Source organism: Passer montanus, unplaced genomic scaffold (assembly GCF_014805655.1).
Source record: "Passer montanus isolate IOZ18808 unplaced genomic scaffold, ASM1480565v1 scaffold40, whole genome shotgun sequence".
NCBI classification, from domain to species: domain Eukaryota; kingdom Metazoa; phylum Chordata; class Aves; order Passeriformes; family Passeridae; genus Passer; species Passer montanus.
In genome coordinates, this window is record NW_024368819.1 from 5,548,701 (window position 1) to 5,573,094 (window position 24,394).

The following is a 24,394-nucleotide window of genomic DNA, read 5'->3' on the forward strand; positions in this document are numbered from 1 at the left end:
CAGTGGCCAAGACATTAAATAAATATATCTGGGATAAGATAAATATTTCAGCATGTCATTATAAGTGTGCCATTACTTCCATTTTGCTTTCCAGCCCATCAAGTGCTAGAGGCTTTTTGGGCTGCAACAACCTTGCAGAGAGCCCTCCAGGTCTTAAAGAACTCATCAGCTGTCTGTGAGGACTTAGCTGTGGATTTGCTCCCTTCTTCCTATAAGTCCCCAGCGCCTCCAGGGAGATTCCCACTCAGTATTCATGTTCTAGCTGCCAGGTCTCTCTCCCTGTCCCACTCCCTACTCCCACAGTTTGCCCCACATCCACATGCACTGGAGGACCAAGCAAGTTCCTGCTCCCCTGGGAGTGCAGCACAGGACCCAGAGGGCAGCAACCATGACAAGGCAAAATGTAGCTTTCCTCTTCTCCATTCTGAGCTTTCTTAATGAAAGCATGACCCTGCTGCATGACTGCAGAGCCAACTACAAACAATGCACATGTTTGTGCCCTCTGTTGTGCACGGAACGTGGAAATAATTCTGTAGTTCTGTCCTAAGATATTTATTTACTATGCATTTTATGTGTGTGGTAAATGGGTTATGTTTGATGTGTCAATCTGTTTGCCCTTGCATCATGTATACTTGCCAATACCCTCTGCTGCAGTGAGTGTAGTAGTGAATCAGCTCAAAGCCTCATTAATCAAGAAACCATAAAACAAATACCTTTAAAATGTTATTGTTTTGTCATCTCTGGGGGAAGATCAACATAAGTTATGAGCTCTTATAGTATTAAATAGACATAGATGATTCATGAATTACCACCAGCTGATAATGGCATGAGAATGAGCCTATATTTAGCTTTCTTCTGGCTTTTTCTTGATAGGTTTTGCCCATGAGCTCACATTTGCTTATGGCATCAAAATTCTCTCCTTGGAAACAGCAGTAGTGTTGCAAGCACTGTGTTGGGGTCTTATCATGAATGAATTGGTAGGAAGGTTGAAAGGAAACAATTTCTACTCAGCTACCTTGTTAATCAGCAGTTACAGAAAAAAAAATCCTTCCCAGAACAGAATGGGGATTATTTGATATGAGAGAGATTTGGGAGTTGTTTATAGAAAAGTCCCTAAAGCCTTTGGACTAAAACACAGCTGCAGTGCTGAAAGCAAATCAGATGCTGGATTGTATTACTGGGGTAAACAAAGTGAAGCAAAGCCTAGGAGGGGATGGTCTTGTTACATAAGACACCACTTAGATTGCATCAAAAATGCTGTAACTCCTATTGTGTCCTGCTCCTCCGGGTGTAATTGCTCTTGAAACAAAGGAACAAAGCAGAACAACTAAAATGATGACAAGTTTCAAACAGTTAAACACTGAAATGTTGGAAAAAATGAAGTTTTCTTTCAGTGGGGAAAAAAAAAAAAGAAAAGAACACCTTTAGAGTAATTTTTGGAAGTGTTTGGGTTAGCATACAAAAAGCTAACCTGGGAATAGGTGCATTTCTTTTTTCACAGTCAGAGAGAGCCAAAAATGAAGCTCAGTAATGTGAAAATCAGATGATGGAAACATAATGAAGGGTAATGATCACATAAAATAGGTTACCAAAAACCTATTGAGGGCCTTTAAAAGATATCTCTCCTCCTTTCAGAATACACAGCAGAAAAAGGGATAGAGACTTACAGGAGCACGAAGGAAAATGATATGTAGAGCACAAAGAGGAGCAGATTTAACAATGGGACATGTCACTCTGTTCTCTGCTCTGTGAGAGCTTACCCTGTTTTCATCACTGTGTATCTGTTCCATGTTCCTATTCCCTCTTTATCAGCAGACTTCGCCTGTCAGTGTGAGATGAACTCACTTTTTTTATCCTGTTTTTGTATGGAAATTTGTCTCATGGAACAGCACTGTTTCTGTGTCTTTACTGATCTTTTACACCTCCTCAGAAACTTGGTAACCTATGGGGCCAATTTTAACTGTATGTCATCAGATATATTTCCACAAATTTCATTAATAAGTAGTGGGATAGAAGAGGAGAATTTAAAAAGTGTCCTGAGCTGCATAATAACCTCAATCCTGATTAAACATCAGAAAATCTCAAACTCATTATAAAAATGTCTGCAAAACTTTCTTCTTGATTACTAATGCTCATAGAAAACCTTCCTTAATTTCTTTTATTCCAGGGAGCTCTTAAAATGGAAAAGTTTTTGGGTTTGTATCAAACTGAATAAGCCAGTATATATCCAACAGCCCTGCTCAATATTCTACCTATACTAACTGGTCCGGCAAAAGATATTAACTGTCTCCAAAATCTTGCTCTTGAACAGGACACTACATTTCAGCATATGTCATATTTATTTATGCCATATTATGACGTAAGTAATAGCATGTAAAATAAATGGAGAAAATATCAGGTGTGGACTTATAATGTATCTTTACAGCTAAAATAGCATCTTAGGAAATTCTTACAACGTACAGTCGTAATGTTATGCTGCTTGAATTTTGAGGTATTTGTTCATTCATCTGTTTTTGTATCAAGCTGTATTTTAGTCCTGCATATGGGTTTCATATGACCATTACTCACAGAAAAAAAAAAAAAAACCACAAGTGAATGAGTTCACTAGTGTGGAACCCACTGCTTCAAGAGGACACTAAGACAAGACTTCTACTGAGATATTTTTAAAAGTTGATTTGCAATCAATGTTTGGACTGTTATGCCAGACAAGACCAATATGTACTCACAGGACAGAGAGGACAAGTACTGGTTGTTCTTTGCGATGGTCTGGACAAGTTTCCCATCTATCTTCTCTGTAATTGATTGTCCAACAAAATTTGAAAGCTTACTCGTTTCTATTTTCAAAGAGTAGAATTCAGAAACTTTGCTAATGCTATTATTGAAAGGTTTCTTCAAGAGGGAACTGGAAATTGCTGGTTTAGTATTTCTTATTATTTAATCCCACATAGCTGAACTGGCTTCTTTTTTTGCTTTGGTGCAAAAGACAAAACACTGTAAATTCAGAATATAACCTGATTCTTGCTAAAACATCATGTACGGTTGCAAGACTTCCAAGCAAATTAATACATTACTTTCTGTTGTTTGATAAATGAATATTGATGATTATTGGTTTGTAGGAATCCTTTAGGAAAAGATTCCATATTTTCTAGAAAGCTTGAATTTTGTTGAATTGGAAACACTGAATTATTCTAGTTACAGATATATAGATATAGATAGATATAAATATATTAATTAAATTGCAGGCTGCAAAATTTGTGTCTATACGGGGCTGTGGTATGATCCAGTAGAGTAACTATGGCATTTCAAATGCCAATCAGAATTATAAATAGAAGTGTGTGTTGAGAAATATTAAGGTGCATGAAAAAAAAAAGAAAAAAAATCTTTCCAAACTATCTCTTCCACTATTTCATTCTTGTTCTAATGAAGGACCTTTCAGGGAAATTGCTATGCTTGAATAGCATGTAGAATGTATGTGACATTTTATTTCATTCACCTGTGCCCCTGTCTATTGTTCTCCCTAGAAATCCAGAAATGAAACATTTCATAAGCTATTTGCTCTTTGCTGGCCATTTCATTATTACATACCTCATTTCTTTTGTTTGGTTGTTAAATTTAAAAAATAATAATTCTCTGTGAGTTTGAGGCTATTTTATAATTTCGTAGGATATCCTAAGGTATGTATGTTGCTGCAAGATAACACTGGCAGGTCACTAAAAGCATTTGCCTCTGCCTCACACTCCTCAGCACCCACGAGGCATGTGTTATCTCAGAGTAGCACACGTCCTGTTAAGCCTTACAGTTTGTGTGGCTGATGGACATTGATACTGTCCTTACAGGGTCCTAACAGAAGTCCTGCTTCCCTGTGTTTGTGGCTCTCCCACTGTCCACAGTTCAGCACTGAGATGTGCATCCATCCTGCCTTGGCTGTGTATGGTGGGAAGGCACTCACACCAAAGTCAAGAAAGGGATAAGCATAGCACCAATTTCCTTTGGAAACCCCTACCAGTGTGGGCACATTTTGAGTGCAAGTGGCTGAGATGGCCCAACAGGAACACCAAGAGCACTGCCAATATGTCCAAGTATTTTCTTGTTTAAGAAAGAAAGTCAGTAGAGAAGGCATGAATAAAACAAGATTTGCAAATGCTTGCTGTAGGTGGACTCATCAATCCTCAGGTGTAAAAAATGATGTATTGGGAAGGCTTCATATTGATAATCATGTATTTTAGTTGTTTGGCTTTATATATTTCTAATACAAGCTCTTAGAAAATCTGAATGAAATAAATGTGCTGTGCATTAGGAGTAAAGTCCTAATGAAAAAATTTGCTTAAACATCTGCTTATATTTGAGATCAATTTGAGTGAGACTACTCAAATGCTTTAAATGAAGCCTATTCTTAATGGGGACCTAATGTCTAGCCTGCTACTCTCAGGCATTAGACATCACTCTCATTAAGAATTATGCATCTTAATTCCTTGTGTAATGCCATGTGTATGCATCCCTAGCAGCCATTATGCAATTATACATCTTAATTCCTTGTGTAATGCCATGTGCATATATCTTTAGCACTCATTATGCAAGACAAAACATCTTATTGGATCCCACAGCAGCAGTGGCATCTGTCAAAAATCAGCTAAATTCCTTTTCTTTAGAGGAAGGCTTTTCAAAAAATAGCAAATGTGTGCATTATTCCTTGACTTAAAATTACTCTTTTTTAATCTATTCTCATATTAATAGTTTTGGTGGTATATACATCCTATAAATACAGAAAAAAATGGGTTTGCATCTTGTAAAGTTGTTTCCCCTTGTATGTGTCTCTTCAATAACAGGTGCTGCCATGTAATTCTGCTGGAGGGTGTGTGTGTAGGTGTGTACTGGGCAGACAGGTTCAAGCATTCAGGATGGTGGACAGGCTAGACCAAATAGTTGTTAATTCTGACTTTTTAATCTTATCTTAACAAGTGATGAGCATTTAACAAATTCCTGAAAGTGGACACTGGCTCCTCAAGAGCTAGAGTCCACAAACAGAGGCTGTATAAAATGAGCTGAACCTAAGTGTGGGATTAGTTTCCAACTTGTTCCTCAAATATGAGACTGAACAAAATGTTGATACAAACCTTGAATTTTGTAGCTTTGGACCATTTCTAATTTAAAAGCATAGCACTCTCTGTTAATGGAAAATAGAGATAACTTGAACTGTAAGTCAAATAGCATCCTTTTTCTGTTAATACCTCCCAGCTTTTCATGAACTACAATTTTCTCATAAAGCAACTGAGAAAAATGATGCACACTTGATTCTCCAGTGGGAAAACAACAGATATCACAACTTATAGGAGCAAATTAAAGCCCATCTCTATTTGACAAATGTGATTTTGCCACTTGAGTACAAGCAGGCATGCTTTGCCTCTTTTTGATTTGCTGCTTATAGAAAAATTCCAACCTCCTATGCATCCAAAAATGAGATTGAAATCAGAAAGAGATTGTGGCACACAGCTGAAGTAAATGTATTACACAAAGCTAAGACATCAGAAGACTCCAAGCAAAGTTTTCTTATTGATCCTTATTTATCAACAAGCAACAGTAATATCCCCCCAATACAGCAGTAAGATGACTGAGAGCTGTAGTGGCTTGGGGTCATTATTGTTGAGTGCTTTTAAAACAGTTTGCAAAAGTAACTTTTATTTGTTTTCTGTGTGAGCTGGTAGATTATCTTTGAAGCCAAAGAACAAAAATACAGTGCAGTCATACACTAATTGTGGCTATTTTCTCCTGTCTTTGCATTAAACTCCCAATAGCAACGTAATTTGAATTTTGAGGGGGAAAAGGTAAAAAAATTGCAACATTTTCCACCCAGATTATAATTATTTCAAGGATAATGATACATTTTTATTTATGAGAGACCCAGAGATATGTTACTTTTTCCTTTGATTTGTGCAAAAATAAACCCCCCCAAAAAAACCCCAAAATACCATGATTAGCAGCAGAATAGAACCACGTGTATGCTTAAGTAGTGGGATTAGACACACATTAATAATTTCCTCAGGATCAGTTATATCTGAATAATATGAAAAAAAATCTTCCTTTTTTCCCCCCTTGATTAATTATCTGCTTTCTGTGTGGGTCCTGAATACAGAATTTGGCTCATGCTACCCTAATTACCATTGGCTCATTTGCATAGAATGCCTGACGGATGTACCTCGGGAGGTAGAAAGGGTGAGTGTCTCCAAACACACCTTTCTGTTCCTTTCAGATGAATCCACCAGAGTCATATGCCTTCATGGCTGGAAGGCTTCCAGGTGTGACTACTTCAAAGTTTTTTGAGAGCAGGGCAGGGGATGAGAGGAAGGGATGATACACCTTGTGTTTGACAGTAGTATTGTTCTTTGTTGTTGGTACAGTGGTATTGTTAGCATTGTTATAGTTGTATTATTGCTTTTATGGAGTTCTAGAAGCAATTATGAGGTTCTTTCTATCTTCAGAAGCAATGTGAGAAGAGTCATGCTTCCAGGTATTAACAAAAGGAAAATGAATGTACTGGGAGAGAGGGAGCAAGCAAAAAAAAAAAAAAAAAAAAAAAAAAAAAAAAAAAAAAAAAAAAAAAAAAGAGCAATTTCAATAGCTTTAAGACAAAAGGTTTTTAAAGGCATGGGGGAAAAATATAAAAGATAGTGAATAGCTTGAATTTTGTCTCAGGAATGCAATCAAGAGAGTCAAAATGTAAATGTAACTAGAGAAATGGAAGAAAAAATTACTTTAGATGGAAAGAACAAGAAGAGTAGTGAGGCGGGGGGAGCCCAGGAGGAAGTGCATTACTGCAACAGAATATCTCAAATGAGAACTATTTAGGTATGTGCTGTGCTTGATTAGTGAATCTTGATGCCATACAGCCATATGAATTCATATCCTTGGTGTCAGAAACAGGCAGGTAGGCTCTGATCCTGAGCAGCTGTAAATTAATGTAGCTCCACTGGAGAAAATGGAGTCATGCCTATTTGCATAAGGCCAAGAACTGGCCATGATAGCAAGAAATTTCACATATAATCAAATCATCAGACCACAATCTAATTATCACATAAGATGAATTATTGAACTCCCTTTCTTATTAAAAACAAACAATAAGCCCTATGACATTGATTTCTTAGAAGCACTGCATTAATGAGGATTTCTTCAGCCATGCGTGCTTATTCTAAAGACCTAAATAATTTGCATTACAGTTATTAATTCCAGAAACTAAAAAAAATACTAGTTCAGAGTTCTGAGAACAAGACCTGTTGGTAGGCACAGGGATGTCCTAAAGGTACTTGGAGGGCCTGGTTCATGCTTTCCTAGATTTCAGGCAATTTGTTTCATTCCAGCTGGTATTAAAATGTATTATGTTAGATTTGTCTTCTTTAAGTGGATCTTTTGAATCAAGACTGTTTCATGCATATTTTTTTAGTCAATCATGAACTGTTTTTATACAAAGGTCCATGTTATTCAGAAGTTCCAGGTTGGAGTCATCCTTCTGTACTATGCATGTGCAGATACATGCTTCCTTGCATTTAAGGATTGCATCTGCTTTTCTGACTGTGCTGATGAAAGGGTGAAGATCAGCACTTTGGTTTAATGTTTTTTGTTGTGCCATCCAGAGTGTAATTGCATATTGTATGTTTAGTAGCAGTGAAATATGCTACTTGTGGGTCCTAGGACTGGACTGGCTTTTCCCATGTACTTTCTCACCAAATTCTGTGCCCAATTCATCACCAGGTCCACACATTCCTTGGTCTTGCTTTTGTTGCTGATGTACTTGCAGAAATCCTTGATGCCTTTCATGTCCCTTACCAGATTCGAGTCCCAGGTGGGTTTTGGCTTTCCTAAGCCCATATTTGAATAGTGTCTTTATAGTCCTTCTGGATACTTGCTCCAACCTCTTACATGCTTCATTTTCATGTCTGAATTTTTTCAGCAGCTTCTTATTTATCAGGAGAGTCTTCTACTATTTTTAGTTGACTTTCTGATGGTAAGGATGGACCACTGCTGAGCTGGAGGAGATGATCCTTGAACATCATCTGCTGTCCATGGCCCTTGTTTTCTCCAGGGCTGGCTACTGTGGCACTCTTTGGCCCTAAATAGGCCAAAGTAGGTCCTCGTGAGTCCAGATTTATGGTCCTGCTTTTCTGCCTTGTCCCTTCCTCTCAAGATTCCATCAGTTCAGGGTTGCTGCAGCCTAGGCTGCCTCCAGTCTTCACCTAGTTCTTCCTTGATGGAAGTGCAGCAGACCACAGTCGCTTCCTGGCTCCTCCATCCTTGTGTCAAGGCATTGTCATCAATGCTCTCCAGAAACCTTCTAGATTGCTTGTGCCTTGTGTGTTGCTTCCCAGGCAACAATAGAAATGTAGTGCTTCTTGGGTGATTTGTAGATGTCAGAAATCCAAAGAAAAGTAAGGAAATTGTTGAGTGGTAAAATTATCTTGATAAAGCTGGAATATTTTTGGCGCATATTTTTTGTAGTCAGGGATCTCGCTACCTGTCAGTATAAGCAGATCCAGGACAATATTTGTGGGTTTTATACACATATATATGCATTCAGAATCTGAATGGAGTTTCTTTTGCAACAAAATGTTTATTGTGTGGTTCTTCAAAATGGTGCTGAGACAAGCACCAAACTGTATTTCTTGTAAACCTGGCAATGTTCAGAGCTCACATTTCAGGGATTATTTTTTGGTAGTTTGTGTAATTACAGTAATGTCTAGGATCAACAAACAGAAAAGGATTAGTTTAAAAGGTCAGACAAGAAGTCACATTATTGACTTGGTATATACATTGTGGATACAATTAGCACAGATTCTGTAAGTTTGAAAAAAACTTTCTTGTTTCAAAAGAAAAGAACTTGAAACCAAACGGTTAGGCTTTGCACCAAAAAGAAGGTACAGAAATTGAGGTATCCTTAATGGGAGCTCTGCATTGTGACAGGGTATTCCTGGCATAAACCACTCCAGCTATCATTGTTTTTTGATCGGACCTTTTTTTTCAGGAAACATCTGCTTTAGTTTTTTGAAAGATGAAGCATGGTATTTTCATCATTATTCCAATGCTTTCCCCAGCAGTGTTTATAGAACATTTCACAAAGATGATCCTCCATTCAGAAGAAACAAATATGACGGTTTTAAAAAATACATGCAGATTAATTGGAATTTTAGATCCTTGATCTAAATCCATCCTTCAGAGCTTGGAGCTGGTGGAGTTCCAAGGTCTGTCTACAGCTGATTTAGACTGAGGCTTAAAACCAAGTCTTCATCTGTCTTTGAAATTTGTCCAAAGTTTCTCAGTGTTTTTCAGTGTCGATGTTCAGACTTAGAGACACTTCCAATTAGAATCCTTTCAAGGGTTTTTTTTTTTGTTTGGGTGTTTTTAGGGTTTTTTTTGGTTGGTTGGTTGAGGTTTTGTTATTCTTCTTGGTTTTTGTTTGGTTTTGGGTTTTTGTTGGTTGGTTGGTTTGCTTTTGTGGGTTTTTTAGTATTTCCAGTAAAGTACTATTCACGTTCAGAATTTGAAAGAAGCAGCTGTTGAACTGAGTGGCGCTGGTCTTCGGTGAGCACATGGATTGGATTTGATGATTGTAGATTATAACCTAATTTTAAAAGATTCACTTATTCCTAAGACAAACATAAATTAGAAGTAGAATAAAGACTTGAGGTAATTATTTCCCCACCCCCCTCAAAAACAAACAAACAAATAGAATTTCTCTCAGAGAAATCTTAATACCCTTAGTCTGGTCACTAAGAGGGAAGGCACACTCACTGGATCCCTGTGCAGAAGCTAGGCATTTCCTGAGAACACATAGACACACAAATCTGTTCGTTATTTTATGCTCTCCCTAGTACATAAACTAGATGTGTGTTTACAGTTCTAAAAAGCAAGTGCTACAAATAGGAGATAGCATGAACCCAATAAAACACTTAAAACAGCACCACAGTTATCCCAGATACATTATTTATGCTATTTTATTTGCTCAATGGTCATATTCAGAAGGGTGTTCTCTTTACAGGGCTTCAGCTGTTACCAGATTCAAGGGAAGATGCAATGCCCTTGAAACAAGGAGCACCCCTTGCTCCTTTTTATGTGTTTCAGTGCATTTGAATACCATTTCTTCTTTATGTGACTGTCTTGTCAGGACTGGTTTTGCGTGTATCAGCTGTTAGTAACCCTGGACTAGATCATAGCTGTTGACTATGATTTTTTAAGAATCTTTTTCAACTGTAAAAGCTTAGGCAAGCCAGCTTGTGTCGATTCCTGTGTCACTGCTGCCATCTTCGGGAAGTTTTCAATATTGCTGCGTGGGCTTTTTTTAATGTAGATGAATTCCAGCAACCGGGAGATGAACAAAATGTACATCTTGCACGTTGTTACAAGAACACAGTCCGAATGGCACAGAATAGAAGGTTGTATGTGGGATGCCTTCATTCTGCTGGGGATATTTTATAAAACATTCAAGGGAAGGAGTGTCCTGATTTCTATTGCAATTCAGTGTGAATTAAGCACTGGGTAATTGCCCAGCTCTCATCAGTTTCCCAGCCTGCATGTTCAGTAGTTAATTTCAAGAACCACAATAATGAACCCGTCAGATTTCCAGGTCTGTTTGCACATAGAAATGTGCAGCTAGATGCTCAAATGCCCAAGGCATGCATGCAGAGCAGCAGTATTATCATATGGAAATAGGTTTGTTGTACTTTTTAAGGGCATATTAATAGAACTCTAAAGTTACTAAAGCAGAACCTAAAGCCACAGGCAGTAAAATTCATTCCTCATGACATTCCTTATGAACTGATATATGCATTCAGCAACAAAACATCTTTTTCAAATCTGGGAGAAGTGATATTTTAATGTAGTGTTCAGCCACTTTGTTGGAAAAAAAAATCAAGTTTTTATATCACGGTTGTAGTGTTGCATGTTCTGCAGGAAAAAAGTAGTCACTCTGTTATACTTGTTATAAAATGCATTGCCTCACCCTTTCTGAAGGCATCTGAAGAAAACTGTCATTTTCCCTCTTTGCATCCCAGTTCCTAAAAATACTTTCTTCCATGTAAAATTTCACTACTTCTTCGTATCCATTTGAGTGATGACAACATACACTCTAGCATTATTTTCTTTACAATGTCACTCATGCTCTGACTTTATCTGATCTGGGGTAAATACTATATTGTTCCACTAAGTGACAGAGGATTTCTACCATCATAAGTGAGAGAGGCAATTCGTTTGTGTTTTAATATGTTCCTACATATATTGCATAACTAGGGTTTTGTTCCTACTTTACTTTTATTTTTCCTTTTAATCAGTTTTAAGTGGAATGCTGAATTCTTTTATGATATAAAATAGGGAATAAATAGGGAATTATAGGCACTAGATTACAAAAAGTCTTTTAACAATCCCCATTTTACATTTTTCATTTTACATCTCCAACAACTTTAAAATTGTCCCTCTTATTCATAAATTAGTAATCTCCTTATCCCTTGCATCTGCTTTATAAGACATTCCATTAAATTATAATGTGGCAGTGATACTGGGGTTTTTCAATGTTTCCTCATATAAATGCTTTGTAATTTATTATGGAAATCATTTGTAGAAATCTTACATTAACCTGCATCCACTTTGCATTTTATTAGTCATCCAGGCATGAAATTGCTAAACATTATACACTAGATATATGTGATTAGGTGTCTGTACTACTTACTAAAGTTATTTAAATGGAAACAGATTTAAGTCAATACACAATTGTTTTTTCTCTCCAGTGGGGCCAGCAAGAACCTAATACTTAATTAAATTCCTTTGTCATGTCTGTACTGCAGAGGGAAGTAAGGGATCTCTGCAGTTCTGCATCCCCAGGCAGTGCTGAAACCTCCACCCAGGGTACAGCACCACATCGAGAGCGTAATCCAGGTCCCAAATACAGCTGCAGTAGCTACAGATTACTGGTGTGGCCATGAGACTTCCAGCAGGGCTACCCCAAAGCTTCTCAGCAGTGCAACCTGAAAGTAAAACTCACTTTTTCCACCTGAAGAAAGAAAGAGTTTAGGCTACTGCTGCACAGAAATGAGAATGCAGAGAGGAGAAGTGGGTACAAAGGAATTAAGAGCAGAGGAGGATGTGACAGCTGGTCCTGAAGGAGGAGTCAGACTCCGTGGCAGCAGCTGTTTCTGGGGCTAGGAAGAGCTCCTCAAAGTAGCAATGTTTAACATCTAAGGTCATGTCAGAGTCCCTGTAGCATGACAAGCTAGAAGCCTTGCTCTCTCTGCTTGCTGTCCACAGCTCTGGCACAGGTAAGTAACAGGGACACGAATGCCTTGCAGGGTTTAGCAGCCTGCTGCTGTAGGCAGCTGCCTACTCGGTTTAAGCTTGTTTGATTTCCTTTTCCAGAGGTAGTTTGGTTGGCACCTAACTGGGCATCCCTTCCTAGTGCTTCAGGGCACAATATTATTCTGTGTTCTGTTAAAGCTGTGCACCTCTGCTTGGGGCATCTATTCTTGTTTCACAACCAAAGGCATGGTCTGCTTTGAAAATTGTGCAGTGTTTGAACTCATGTCTGCTTGGGTAGTCAGCTATCAGGTAGTTTGTTCAGTGATAACAAGATGTGACTCTCTTAGGTGCACATCATAGCACAACCAACAGTTTTTCACACTTTCAGTGTACCACATAATCTTGTTACTTACACTGCCCTATAAGCTTTTCCTTCTTATTTTCTGGGGCGGGCTAAGTCTCTTAGCCAACATGCTAAGAACAAGATTGTGTAATACCCTTGTGTGTAGGTATGGGTAGACAAATCTGGAAAGAGCATTTTCTCTTCTCCCACAGAGGCCTGAAGTCACCTCTGAGAGAAGTACCTGGATCTGACCCTGCTTTTTTCTTCTCTCCTATCCCTTGCAGCACTTAGACTACAAAGAAACAAAGAAGGGGGCTGGGAAGCAGAAATAACATTGCCAATCTACATAAATCAGCAAATCAGGCTTGGGGAGGTCTGGGACAGGTTTTTTGAGCTTATGCTGCCAGTTTAACCAGCCCACCTTTTAGGTTAATGCTGCCTGATGTAAGGCAAGCTCCAGGACAGTATGTTTGGCTGTAAGCACAAACTCGCCAGCACTCACTGAAGAGACTTCAGATGTAAATGCCATCATCTAGATCTTAGGAAATGAGCCCACGGGTTGTTTTGCAGGAGTCAGAAAAGAGACTTTTACTTTCAGATTCAAAAGGAAAAACATTGAAATCTTGATGCAGTCCTATGCTTAAAGCTTTTTATGTTTATAGAAAATTGCCTCTTATAGTATTGATGGCAAATTGCCCTTAGATTGCAAAAGCTGCTCAGAGAATGCAGCTGTATTTTTGAAACCATGTTTTGACAGATTGTCATGCTTCTCACAAAAGTTTGATTTTAGCTGAAATATGCATAGTAAATGTGTGTACTTTATTATAAGGAAAAAGACCAAAATTGCTCTGCAAGTACTACTATGCTTTGCAATTGCCTCATATCTGATAAAACTGGTGTCATTAGAAATGAATGCTTTTTGTACTGTGGCATTCATCTTCATTGTAGTATTTGCAGGTTTTTCTGTAACTGGCAATTGGCAAGCCACAAATTCTGAGTAAACATAGCTTCTCCAGATGGTAAATACTCTGCTTTTAAAGTTTCCTGCTGTAAGGACAAGAAATATCAAAAGACGGTGTGTGGATGATGGTCTCACACTTGGTTCTGGATATAACAAAGTGCCAGAGGCAAAGTCAATCCAATATCTAAGATGTCTGGCTCACAGCAGCAGCATGACAAGGACTGTGACCTTCACAGAGGGTGAGGGGTGTTTTTAATTGACTTTGGGTGGAAATAAATAACAAAGTTCATCGTTTCAGAGTGACAATACTCAGTCTGTGTATATGGAGGTCTGAACTCTCACCAAGATCCAAGTGCTGTCTTACTTGAAAGTTGTGTGGCATGGTAAAATCATACTCTGTGAAATCTGGGGTTTGCAGGCTTTTCTAGAAGAAAAAAAAATTCTGTATGTACTTCTCAATCACTATAACACCAATTGTACTTTGGAAAGTGCATTTGGAAACCATATTTTTCTAAATAGAAACATTACAGAGACACGACTTGGGTCATTCTATTTGTCAATTCCTTGTTGCTTTGATTTCCCATGAGGCATGCTCATATTTTCAATATAAGTGTTTGCTCTAGTCAGCAGCCTATAGTTTGACTAAAAAAGCTCATTTAGGATTGAAACTTGGTGCCCTATAATATTTTACATTTTCAAGGAAGTTTTTTAACCAGATGTTGATGTTGTCCAGTGAAGATAATTAATTTTTTACCTATCCAGTGTAGCACGTACTACTATTTAATAAAACACTCTTCATGTATAAAAAGTCTGGTTAAAAAAAATCCTGTAAATCTGATAAAGAGCAAAGAGCTATACATTTTTTCTATACCATATAATTATTTGATGGTTGGAACTCAGGATATTCTGTGTGATTGGTGACTACATAGTTACACTCCTCCATTATATTTTCATTTACAAAAGAGAGGGGAGGAAAGCATGGAAATACTTCACTGATTACCTCTGTTAGGCAAAGTTTTGACCTTATGAAACCAGAACCTTTAGAGGAATGATCTGAGATGGCTTTTGGGGAAGTCCAATGTCTAAAAACTGGAAAGCTTCTTCTTTACATGCTGCTATATGATCTTGGACAAGTACCTTTAGTGTGGATCCTCAGTGGCATTTAGATACACATATCAACTGAATTAATATCCTCAGATTTTAGGGATCTGTGGCCCAGGTTTTTTACAAATCAGGCTTCAGTCACTAAAACAGTAATAGCAGTCCTCTGTTGCTTCACTTGCATGCAATGAAGGAGGTTTTCTTACAATTCCAAGATGTTCTGATGCTGTGGTGATCAAAGCTGTGCAAGTATTTTAGAATGCTTATTTTGCTTTGATGTGTAGTACATAACCAAATTGGTTTTGAAGACATAAAAATGTCTATTTAGTTCCATATGTGTCTTAGATTATGCATGGCTTCTCTGGGATTCTCTTTAGACTATACTATAGCCTTCTCACATTACAAGAGCACTTAAAGTGCATTTTCTGGCAGCTCAATAAATAATAGAATTAACACTTGTCAGCCATGGTTTATTTCAGCCTTAGCATGAATTATAATGTAGCACTCTTTTGGTTTGGTTTCAAGCTTGATTTTAGAAGAAAGATGCGTTGAAAGTTGATTTCTTGATGTATTTTTTTTTCCTGAGAAAGAAGGTAAAAATTGTAAGCACTGTATTTTAAATGAAAAGGAGAAAAAATGAAAGGAGATCTGTGTTGGTTTTCTTTGTTCATATAGTTATGGTTTTAACAATCTTTGCATTGCTTGCATACTAGTTTTACCCCAGTACTGATGAAGATGTTGATCCTGCCTGCATTCAGTAGATTTTAATTTTCACAGTTCTTATCAGTAGTGGAGGGTCCAGACAACCACCATTGAATGTGGGATGATGAAAAGAGAAAAGATAGAAGAAGTGATTTTTTAAAGATTTTACTAGTCAATATATTCTCAGTGACAGCAGGTTGTAACAGAAGAAACTGATTTCATTCCATGATGAAATTATAGGTTTGATAAGAAAAAGTAATTGAACAAAAACCATTTTTTTCAAGTCTTTTTGTAAGACTTCAGACTAGAGAATATTCTGATAAGGAATTCATCACCATATTATATCAATAAGAGCTTTCTGTGGGCTGGGTTGCAACTGATGTGGTTGGGGTCTGAGCAGCAGCATTGTCTCACCCCTGCCAGGTGATGCAGTATGGATGCCTCATCGTGCTTGGGTCACGAGGATTTAGGAACTGGCAGAGCACAGAAAGCAGTGTTTTCTGTGAAGAATCTATGCAAAGCAGGGTATTGGTAGCAGCATTTGACAGGGACTGTCATCAAATTTGTCATGATTCAATACCCAGCAGTGATTCAGAAGTATATAAAAAAAACTTTGCTGATGCAGCACAGCAATGATACAGATTAGTCAAATATAACTAGTGACAAAAACAAGACAATCCTCAGAAAAGTGCAGTGAGTATGATTTGGGGCTGGGGGAGAGTGGGGGATGAATGGTTTAGCCAGTGAGAAGCTCAGGAGTTTCTCTGTTTAGGTTAAACAAGCTTCAGAAGTATCTTAATTACAGTACCTAGGCACCTTCACAGGATGAAAGTATGGGATACTGAAAGTCTATTTTAGCAGAGACATACAAACCAGGAAGAGTGGCTGGAAGCTGAAATTAGGAAAAGTCAAAATAGACATTAAATACAAGATACAAATTTTAAATGTGATTTTGAAGACCCAGTGAAACACTGTACTGGAGGTATGAATGCATCTTTCCTCACCTGATGTCTTTAATCTGGATGTGAATGTTTGCTTTGTAAGAAACACCACTGCCAAAACATGGTCTGTCTTCAGTACACACAGCCAAGAGTGATAACTATAGGAGGGAAGAAATGACAGTTCAGATTTCAAAATGGATTGCAGAAGGCTGGTAAGAAATCTGGGTATGTGCTTGAGTTTTTACTTGCACAGAAGTCCCTAGAAGTCACCTACAGTGCTGCAGATTAAACCTCAGCTACGACTGCCTCCCTGCACTCTTCTGTGTAGACACATGGAGGGAGGTAAGGGTGAAAAAGAAAAGGAATATTGGAGTTGAGGAGTAACTTTAAAATAAAAGATGGGAGGTCAAACTTGAAGCTTTGTGCAGGGAATGAGAGTATTTTATTGAAGCTGGAAGAAAGATGATTTTTAACAGTATTATTTATAAGCACTATAGGGAGATATTATCAGAGAGCAAAGAAAAGGCATTTGCAGTAGGCAAGGGAGAGAGTGAGAACTGTGGTGCTTAATCCAAAGGAAAGCAAATCTTTGAAATGTTATGAAAAAGGAAATGGTAAAATCTTACTTCTAAAAAACCAAGCAGCATAGCATGCAAGTGACAAACTCATTTTCTTTTCATCCAAAAAAGAAAAAAAAAGGAGCTATATTCTGCTCCCATTTCCAAACTTAAAACACTATAAATGGGCCATTCAGGAGCAACTGAGACTGAAGCTTCATTTTATCATCTTAGTTTTTGTTCAGCATCACTGCAGGCATCATCTGTGGTGTTTGAATTCCATAGAAGTGACCGGAGTTTGTTCTGATTTTACCTTTTGTTTGAATAATCATCACGATAGGAGGATTTTAAAAACAGGATCTGAATCCCTGTTGAGGTTTTTAATACCCCCTATTCTGAGGTCACTGGATTTAGGATTTCTGCTTAGGTCTATCTCATACATTTTTACAGATATTCAAAAGCCTGTAATAGCCCACACACAGGTTATATTAATTTCCAGTGCCTAAATCCCTTAAGTGCTTTGGGGATTTCCCTGCTAATCCTCTTTTTAATGCAGGGGTAGGTTTGAACCTTTGGGATTTATTCTTTGTGTTGGTTGTTTTCCAACCAAAGAATCTTTCAAGGGTAACAACAGCAAGTGCCAAATGCGTAAAAACATAGAAAGTTTATCTGCTGTTTATATTATCACAGCAATCTGCCTGTCTTTTTTTGGCACAAGAAGGAAAAGAAAGTGTAACTATTATTAGTAATTACAGTACTTATAGTAATTTTAAACACTTACTAATATTAAATTTATGCAAAAGTATTAAATCCTGACTGAACATCAAATCCTTTCCTTTCCAAGGGCAAAGTAACTGTATTAATATTAATGAAGCCATAAAACACAAATTAACTTACAGCATTTTTGCAGTTCCTTACTGCAACTGTATTTTGTTACTGAAAATTTATCATATTTTTTCATGTCAGAAAGTAAAAAATGAAAACAACTGTCACAAACTGCTCTTTGTTGTAAGTGACATGCCTTTTCTTTATGATGCATGCTTTGCCATAAAAAGGGAGTGCTTAATGCATTTCTGTTGGGAGATGCCTATTTATTCTGACAAACTGATCAGCCTCCGGGGTGTTTCTTTGCCACAGAACTGATTCTACATCTCATCCATTATCTAATAGGATGTGAAAAGAGTATCCTGTCTCACAAAAAAATCAGGCTTTGTTTCATTACAAGGATGTGGCAGGCTCACTCACAAGATTTACTTGCAGGATATACAATTGTTAGTGAAAGGCCCAGTTACACACTCATGAATGTTTCCAATAGGCCTGTGGGGAAAACATTGGTAACACTGGTACTGAAGATCATTTATTTCAAAGGCAAGGATAAAATATGGCCTCTATAATGAGAAAATGCATTTCACGTCTTAAATAGTACTGCAGGAGCTTATGAATTTTATTATTGTAATAAACACCAATGCCATATAAACTAGGCAGCCAGAATGTCTCTGCAAAATATATGCCCTGGTTATTTTTCTTCTCTTTCTTCATTATGTCTCCCTTTACAATGTTTATGAAAGGTTTAAAATTGTGCTTGCATGGGAAAAGAGAGATTGGAGTAAGAGAAGCAAGGTAGGCATTGTGTGATAAGGCAGTGATAAAGCAAGTCAGATGTGCTCATAAGGAAATAAAGTCACAAAGGAAAAAGAGAGTAGGATGCACAGTAGGAAATTCAATTAAACCCAGGCATAACCTTAAATGTAAGGGACAACAACTCTTTAAGACCTTAGGTATCCAGATGGAAACTGTGTGTTTGAGCAGAGCTTAACACACCTGAAACTTTTGACCACTAATGCCCTTCAAATCATTGTTGTATTTACATGATGCTCTATTACAACCATGCAGCCTCCCATACAACAGATCCCACAAAAAAGTGCCTCTGTTGTGAAGCTGTTTGCTAACAACCATGACTGAATTAACAAGTCAGTGTTGGTTGAAGTAAAACAAAACATTTTAGGTCATTGACAAAATAGAGGGAGAAGTGACACGATAGCAAACAAGTGATTAGGTTTGATATCTCTGGAAATTAGAACACTCACTCCATTCCACTGCTCCAAATTTCCCTACCTTTCTAAACAACAGGATAAATCCTTTCGGACTTGCACTATGCTTCTTTTCATAGCATGACAATAAAATATGATTTTCAGTGCCTCTTGGAAAAGTGAAAATACAGCTTGAAAGATTTCAAAATGAAAATACAAAAGCTGGAATTACTGGCAGACAAACGTTCTAGTGTCATGTCCTCTTGATATCCTTTTTTCATTATATGTGAATGCAGCTCTGTATCTAAAAATCAAGGCTGTTTTATAAGTCTTGCTTGTAATGCCAGTCAGAATGGCTTACTGCTGAGAGATCTTTCAGAGTCTGGAGTTGCATCAAGACAGCATAGCTTTAAAACAGCATAAGAGAGACCCATTCTACATTATTGACTTTTCCCCTTACCTGCAAGGACACAGAATTTAATGCAGCATTGATGGGTCAAAGATTTGACACATGTCAAGTCAGATATCTTCATTTTAGAGTTTACAAAAGGCATCAAACCTGATACATATGAACCACTTTAGGTGGCAGAGGCAGTCAGACTGAGCTAGGGAGAATTCTTTCACTTATCTGCAAAAGACATTACTTTCAACAAAGCCTTATGTAAAGAAAAATGTTATTTAAGGATTATAAAACCAGAACAACTGCTAAAAATGCAGTAAAGGTCTAGAGGTAGATCCCTAAACCCTGCACTAAGTATCCTATCATTGTGTTCTTTCTGTGATTTTTTAAACCATCCTATAAAGGTCTATGGCAAGGATATAATTTCCTAGAAAATGGTATTTCATATGGCCTTTTATAAAGTGGTCATCCCCTAGCAAAGCCAGTTTTCTACAGAGAAGGCATTTGATTCAGAACTATGAATAGACTATTTCCATTAGCAAATACTATACAGTAGAACAGCTCTTTTCAGCTATCACCCTTCTTCTATAAATAGATTTCACAGCAGGAAAGGCACACCCATACCTATCTAGTATGATTTTATGTCCCTAAATGAACCATGTTGCAAAATCTCATTTTTTAATAATGGCATTTACGTTACTTCACTGATGAAATGTGTAATAATAACAGCAAAATTGTTGTGTTAATGATCAGAGTGTATAATAAGATGCACAATTAGGAGGATTATGGGAATTTAATGGGAAGAGAAGGGCAAGGCATCATCTATTGCATGACTCTTCATGATTGTAACCTGCTGTCTATGTCCCTAATGTGTTTTTATGACTGGCATACTTTGGTTTGTTTCCCAGACCGTGTTCTGCCGTGAATGTAAAGAAGAATTCCATGAAGGGGAATGCAACTCTCTCCTCAGCCCACCAGGAGCCATGGCCCAGAAGGTATGGATCTCACAACTCCCAGTTGTTATCCCTGGTCCAGCCAGAGTGAAATTTGTCAAACAGGTCCTAATTATAATCCCAAGTAAAAGCAATTGTGTTCATGCTGAATTACTCCCGCCATCAGAGTTACTGAATTGGCTTTGCGGTGGATTTCAGTCTCTTTGATTGATAGAGTAGCTGAGTTCTGTCAGGAACACACAGGGCTCTTCCATCAGTTGATAAAGAAAAGGCCTTCCCAGTGGGCTTCTAGGGTTGTCTATATTCACTGTGAACACTTTTGAAAGGCTTTGTATAGTCTTCCTGCCTTTCAGTTTATTTCAGTGCACCAGTCAGGAAATCATGTGGGTTTGGGCCAAATAACAGGGTTTTTATGCAGCCTATGCAGAAAATACTATTGGTAATTTATGTTTTAGCTTACAGAAATAAAAAATAGATTGTCTAGGCTGCAAGCTGTTAGATGTTAATTATTCTGGGTTGCTCTATAATTTTGTAGCTATTGTAGCTGTAGACCTGGAGAGGAAATAGTTTTTCTCTCCTGGCATTTCTCTTTGTTTGAGATTCAAGTTTTCCTTGAAGTAAATAAATCATGTATACCACAGTCTTTCCAACATAAAAAAAAAAAAAAAAAAAAAAAAAAAAAAATGAAAGAAAAAAAGAGAGAAAGAACAGGAAACATACCCCCTAAATATCTCAGAGCTTGATGCCCAGGCTGCACTGGTATTCAGATATCTAGCATATTAGATGCTAAGAAGAAATACAAATCCTGAGCCTCCACGCAGTCCACTGTGGCAGATAAAGGTTTGTGAGCAGGTGCTGATGAGGGCTTGCATCCAGCCAGCTCTCAGGGAGGTGAGCCAAGCTCCTAGAAATGCCTGTAGGCAGGCTCTGTCTGAGGCTGGCTTTTGGGGCTCACTGAACACAGACTGACAGGGAGCTGAAATTCTACTGGAAGTCTTTGCCATGTGCCACCTGGAGATGGTTCATGTGCCATACTTTGTAGACCTTGCACTAGGTCACGACCTGTCTAGAGAGTCTTCTCTTTAACCTTTCTTAGTGAAGCTCTTCTAATTTAGAAAAAGAATTAGCACTAGTTGAGGCAGAACGAAACAGCCTGTAACCTCCTAGTCAGTCAGGGCATCTACCTCTGTGGACCTGGAACACGTGTATTATATCAAACCCAAAATCCATCTACTTTCCCAGCCTCTAGTAATTTGTGATGTACATGTGGAATTTTATGTTTAGTAGCTATCAGCGATTTTTTTTCCATTAATTTGTGCAACCCGTTTTTGAAGCCACATGTATATATAATAAGGAGATTTGCAGCTTAGCTGCCCTCTATGAAGAACAATTTAATTTTATTTGCAATAGCCTTAGAGCAGTCTTCTGGTTCCCATTCACATTTATATAAAAAACAAAGCAACTTCAACAAGAGACACTGAGAGATGCTTAAAGTGTTCAACAGTCTAGTAAAGCAGAAGACCAAGGCTCAATGTCTTACCTGAATTAAACTGAGCTATAACTTGAGTACATCTCAACATGAACAGAGAGCTCTATATTCATTAAGTTACTTATGCTTAGAGTTTCGCCTGGAGTACTGAAAGTTGCCATGGCATGTAAAAAGTGAATTCAGCAATGTTGGCTCTGTGAAAGCTAGAGTTCATGCCATTTTTATCTTCTAAGCCAGAGACGAAGGTATACCAGGAAAAATCAGAATACCATAGGAAGAAGTAATTTATTTTAAATATTTGAATATTGCTGTTGCTTTTCCTTATAACAGTGGGAGCACTTCACCCATCAGATTCAATCTCACAGCACATTAATTGCACCCAATTAGACCTTAGCAATGTTGACTACTGTTGCAATTCTAGTGTCATGTGAATGTTCTTGCTGTTCTGAAAAATTTCCTGTACTCTCAAGGAACTGTTCCAGAATAGCTAAATGATGGTGCCAGAATAACTCTTGCACCTATACAAATCATGTCCCCTGCGCAGACAAGACCACAGACTACGCAGGATTTATTGAGACTCCAGTCTAAGCTGAAGTTAATTAGGTCCGCCTCCTCTTCCCCGAAGAATCTGAGAGCTGCACTAATGAAACGTCTCCACGGGGCGGTGCTGTGCCACTGTAGGAATGTTTTCCCCGATTTTCCTCAGCCGGGCGAGCACAGGGGCTGCAGAGATGCTGTTTCACCCCCGCATCCCTGCAGAGCCGCAGGGCTCCCGTACCGGGCACACACAGAGACCATTCGGGGGGCAGGTGTGGAGAGCAGCGGGCTCCGTGGGACAGGTTCCATCTCTCTGCCTGAAATCAGTGCAAACATTTATCCACCTGTGCTTTCAGGCTGTCTGTTCCACTTGGCATCACCTGCCAGGTGCATAGGTCTGTGTGTCAGACCTAACTTGCTGTGATTGTAGTGCTTGGTGAGGCAGTGAGAAGGTTTGTTTTATTTTTGTCCATGGTCTGTTTCAGGGTAGGAATAATACATTTTCACGGTTGTCTCCAAGTCATGCAATTTGGCTCCTGTCTAGATCCTTTCCATATAATTTATTTTATCAAGACATCTTATTGCCACAACCTCTGCCAGTTGAATTGAAGGATCAAAAAACCACTCTGCTACTAAACTGTTCCTCTCCAGAAGAGGTGCAGGATACACCATCAGTTTCAGGGAAATAGTTCCAATGACAAGAACGCAGGGTTTGCTTTAGCCTGTAGCAGCTGTAGTAGTGAAAGGACCTTCTCTTGCTTTCACATTTCTGCAAATGCCTGCAGGTCTCTGATGTGCAACAATATGAAGCACTGTGGACAGGTTAAGGCCAAAGTCAGCGTGACAGAGGTGAACATGGTGGAGCATGAGGAGTGTGACAGAGGTGGAAGAAAAAACAAGAAGGAGAGTTGTGGCAGAGGAATTGGGTGACCAGTAGTGGATGGCAGGAGAGAGAGCAGGAAGAGTTGTGGTGGCACTCCATGCAGCTCTCCTAAGGTGTGTCAGGGCACTGCCAGGGCCATCTCATTCCTGGGGACTTTCCGTGTGTCAGGGCAGGGCCTGAGGACAGGGATGAGCCAAAATAGTGGAAGATGGGTCCACAAGTGGCCTATGGCAGGTTGGCAGGGATGTGGGGAGCTGGAGACAGGCCCTGCTGCAGTGTCACCAGGCAGTGACATGGGTTCCTGAGCCATGAACAGGATACAGGGATTAGCAGGGGACTGGGACAGCAAGGTCTGATGGTACCCTCAGAGCCTGACACCACTTTGGGAAGACTTGGAGAAAGAGACCCCTCAGAAGCAGAGATGGAGCCTAATATAGAGGAATTTGAGTGTCCAGGAAAGCCAAGAGCTGACTGGAGGGACTGTAACCTGTCAGATGGAGCAGAAGCTCCAGAAAGAAGAAAGAGAATGTGAAATGACATGGCACAGCTATGAGGGTCCAGGGAACATAAATGGTGGTGGTGAAATGGGCCTGTGCTTGGGCAGATGTCAAAAGGAGGGAGGAGAAGCCTGAGGTAGCTGGTGGGACTGTGAAGGAGGGCAGAGAAGGATGGAAGGGGGAATGAAGTAAGTTGGCAGGAGGAAGGAAGAGAGCAACCATGACTGCAGGACATAGAAGGGCTAAAGCAGGTGCCACATGTGGATCTCTGAAAGCCTATTCCAAATAAAGGAGTTGGAAGCTTTAGGGAAGCTAAATGGCATTACTTACTGCTTGGGGTAAAAGGCAAACCTGGCAGCAAGCGAGCAGAGAGCAGCCCAGCTTTAACTACTGGCGTATCATGACCTTTCAGAACTGTGCACAGATATTGCATGGCCCATTGGGAAGGATAAAACGTTCTCTTTCTGCTGAAATGTCAACTTTTAGCCCAGATAGGCCATTGGAAGCCTATCTTAAACATTTACTTACTGGTGCAGGACTGATTATTTCCCATCTTAGTGTGTAAATTACATTATTTCAGGGAAAATAAAATTTATCTGTGGCAACATCAGTTGAGAAGCTTTGTTTTAAAACTATTGCAGCCTCCTGGAGCCGTTTGAACTTCGGCATGACAGAAGCAATCATATTTGATGTATTAAAAGGCACAATGTGCATGATGGAATCAATGACA

At 38.7% G+C, this 24,394-nt stretch overlaps 1 protein-coding gene across 1 annotated transcript in view; it reads left to right on the plus strand.

Annotated features, from left to right (window-relative positions):
* Nucleotides 1-24,394, plus strand: part of PRKN (parkin RBR E3 ubiquitin protein ligase) — a 687,026-nt gene that overhangs the window by 650,465 nt on the left and 12,167 nt on the right. Inside the window, exon 10 of the mRNA XM_039718871.1 lies at nucleotides 20,214-20,300. Coding sequence (XP_039574805.1) covers nucleotides 20,214-20,300 — 87 coding nt within the window. The remainder of the gene's footprint in view (nucleotides 1-20,213; nucleotides 20,301-24,394) is intronic.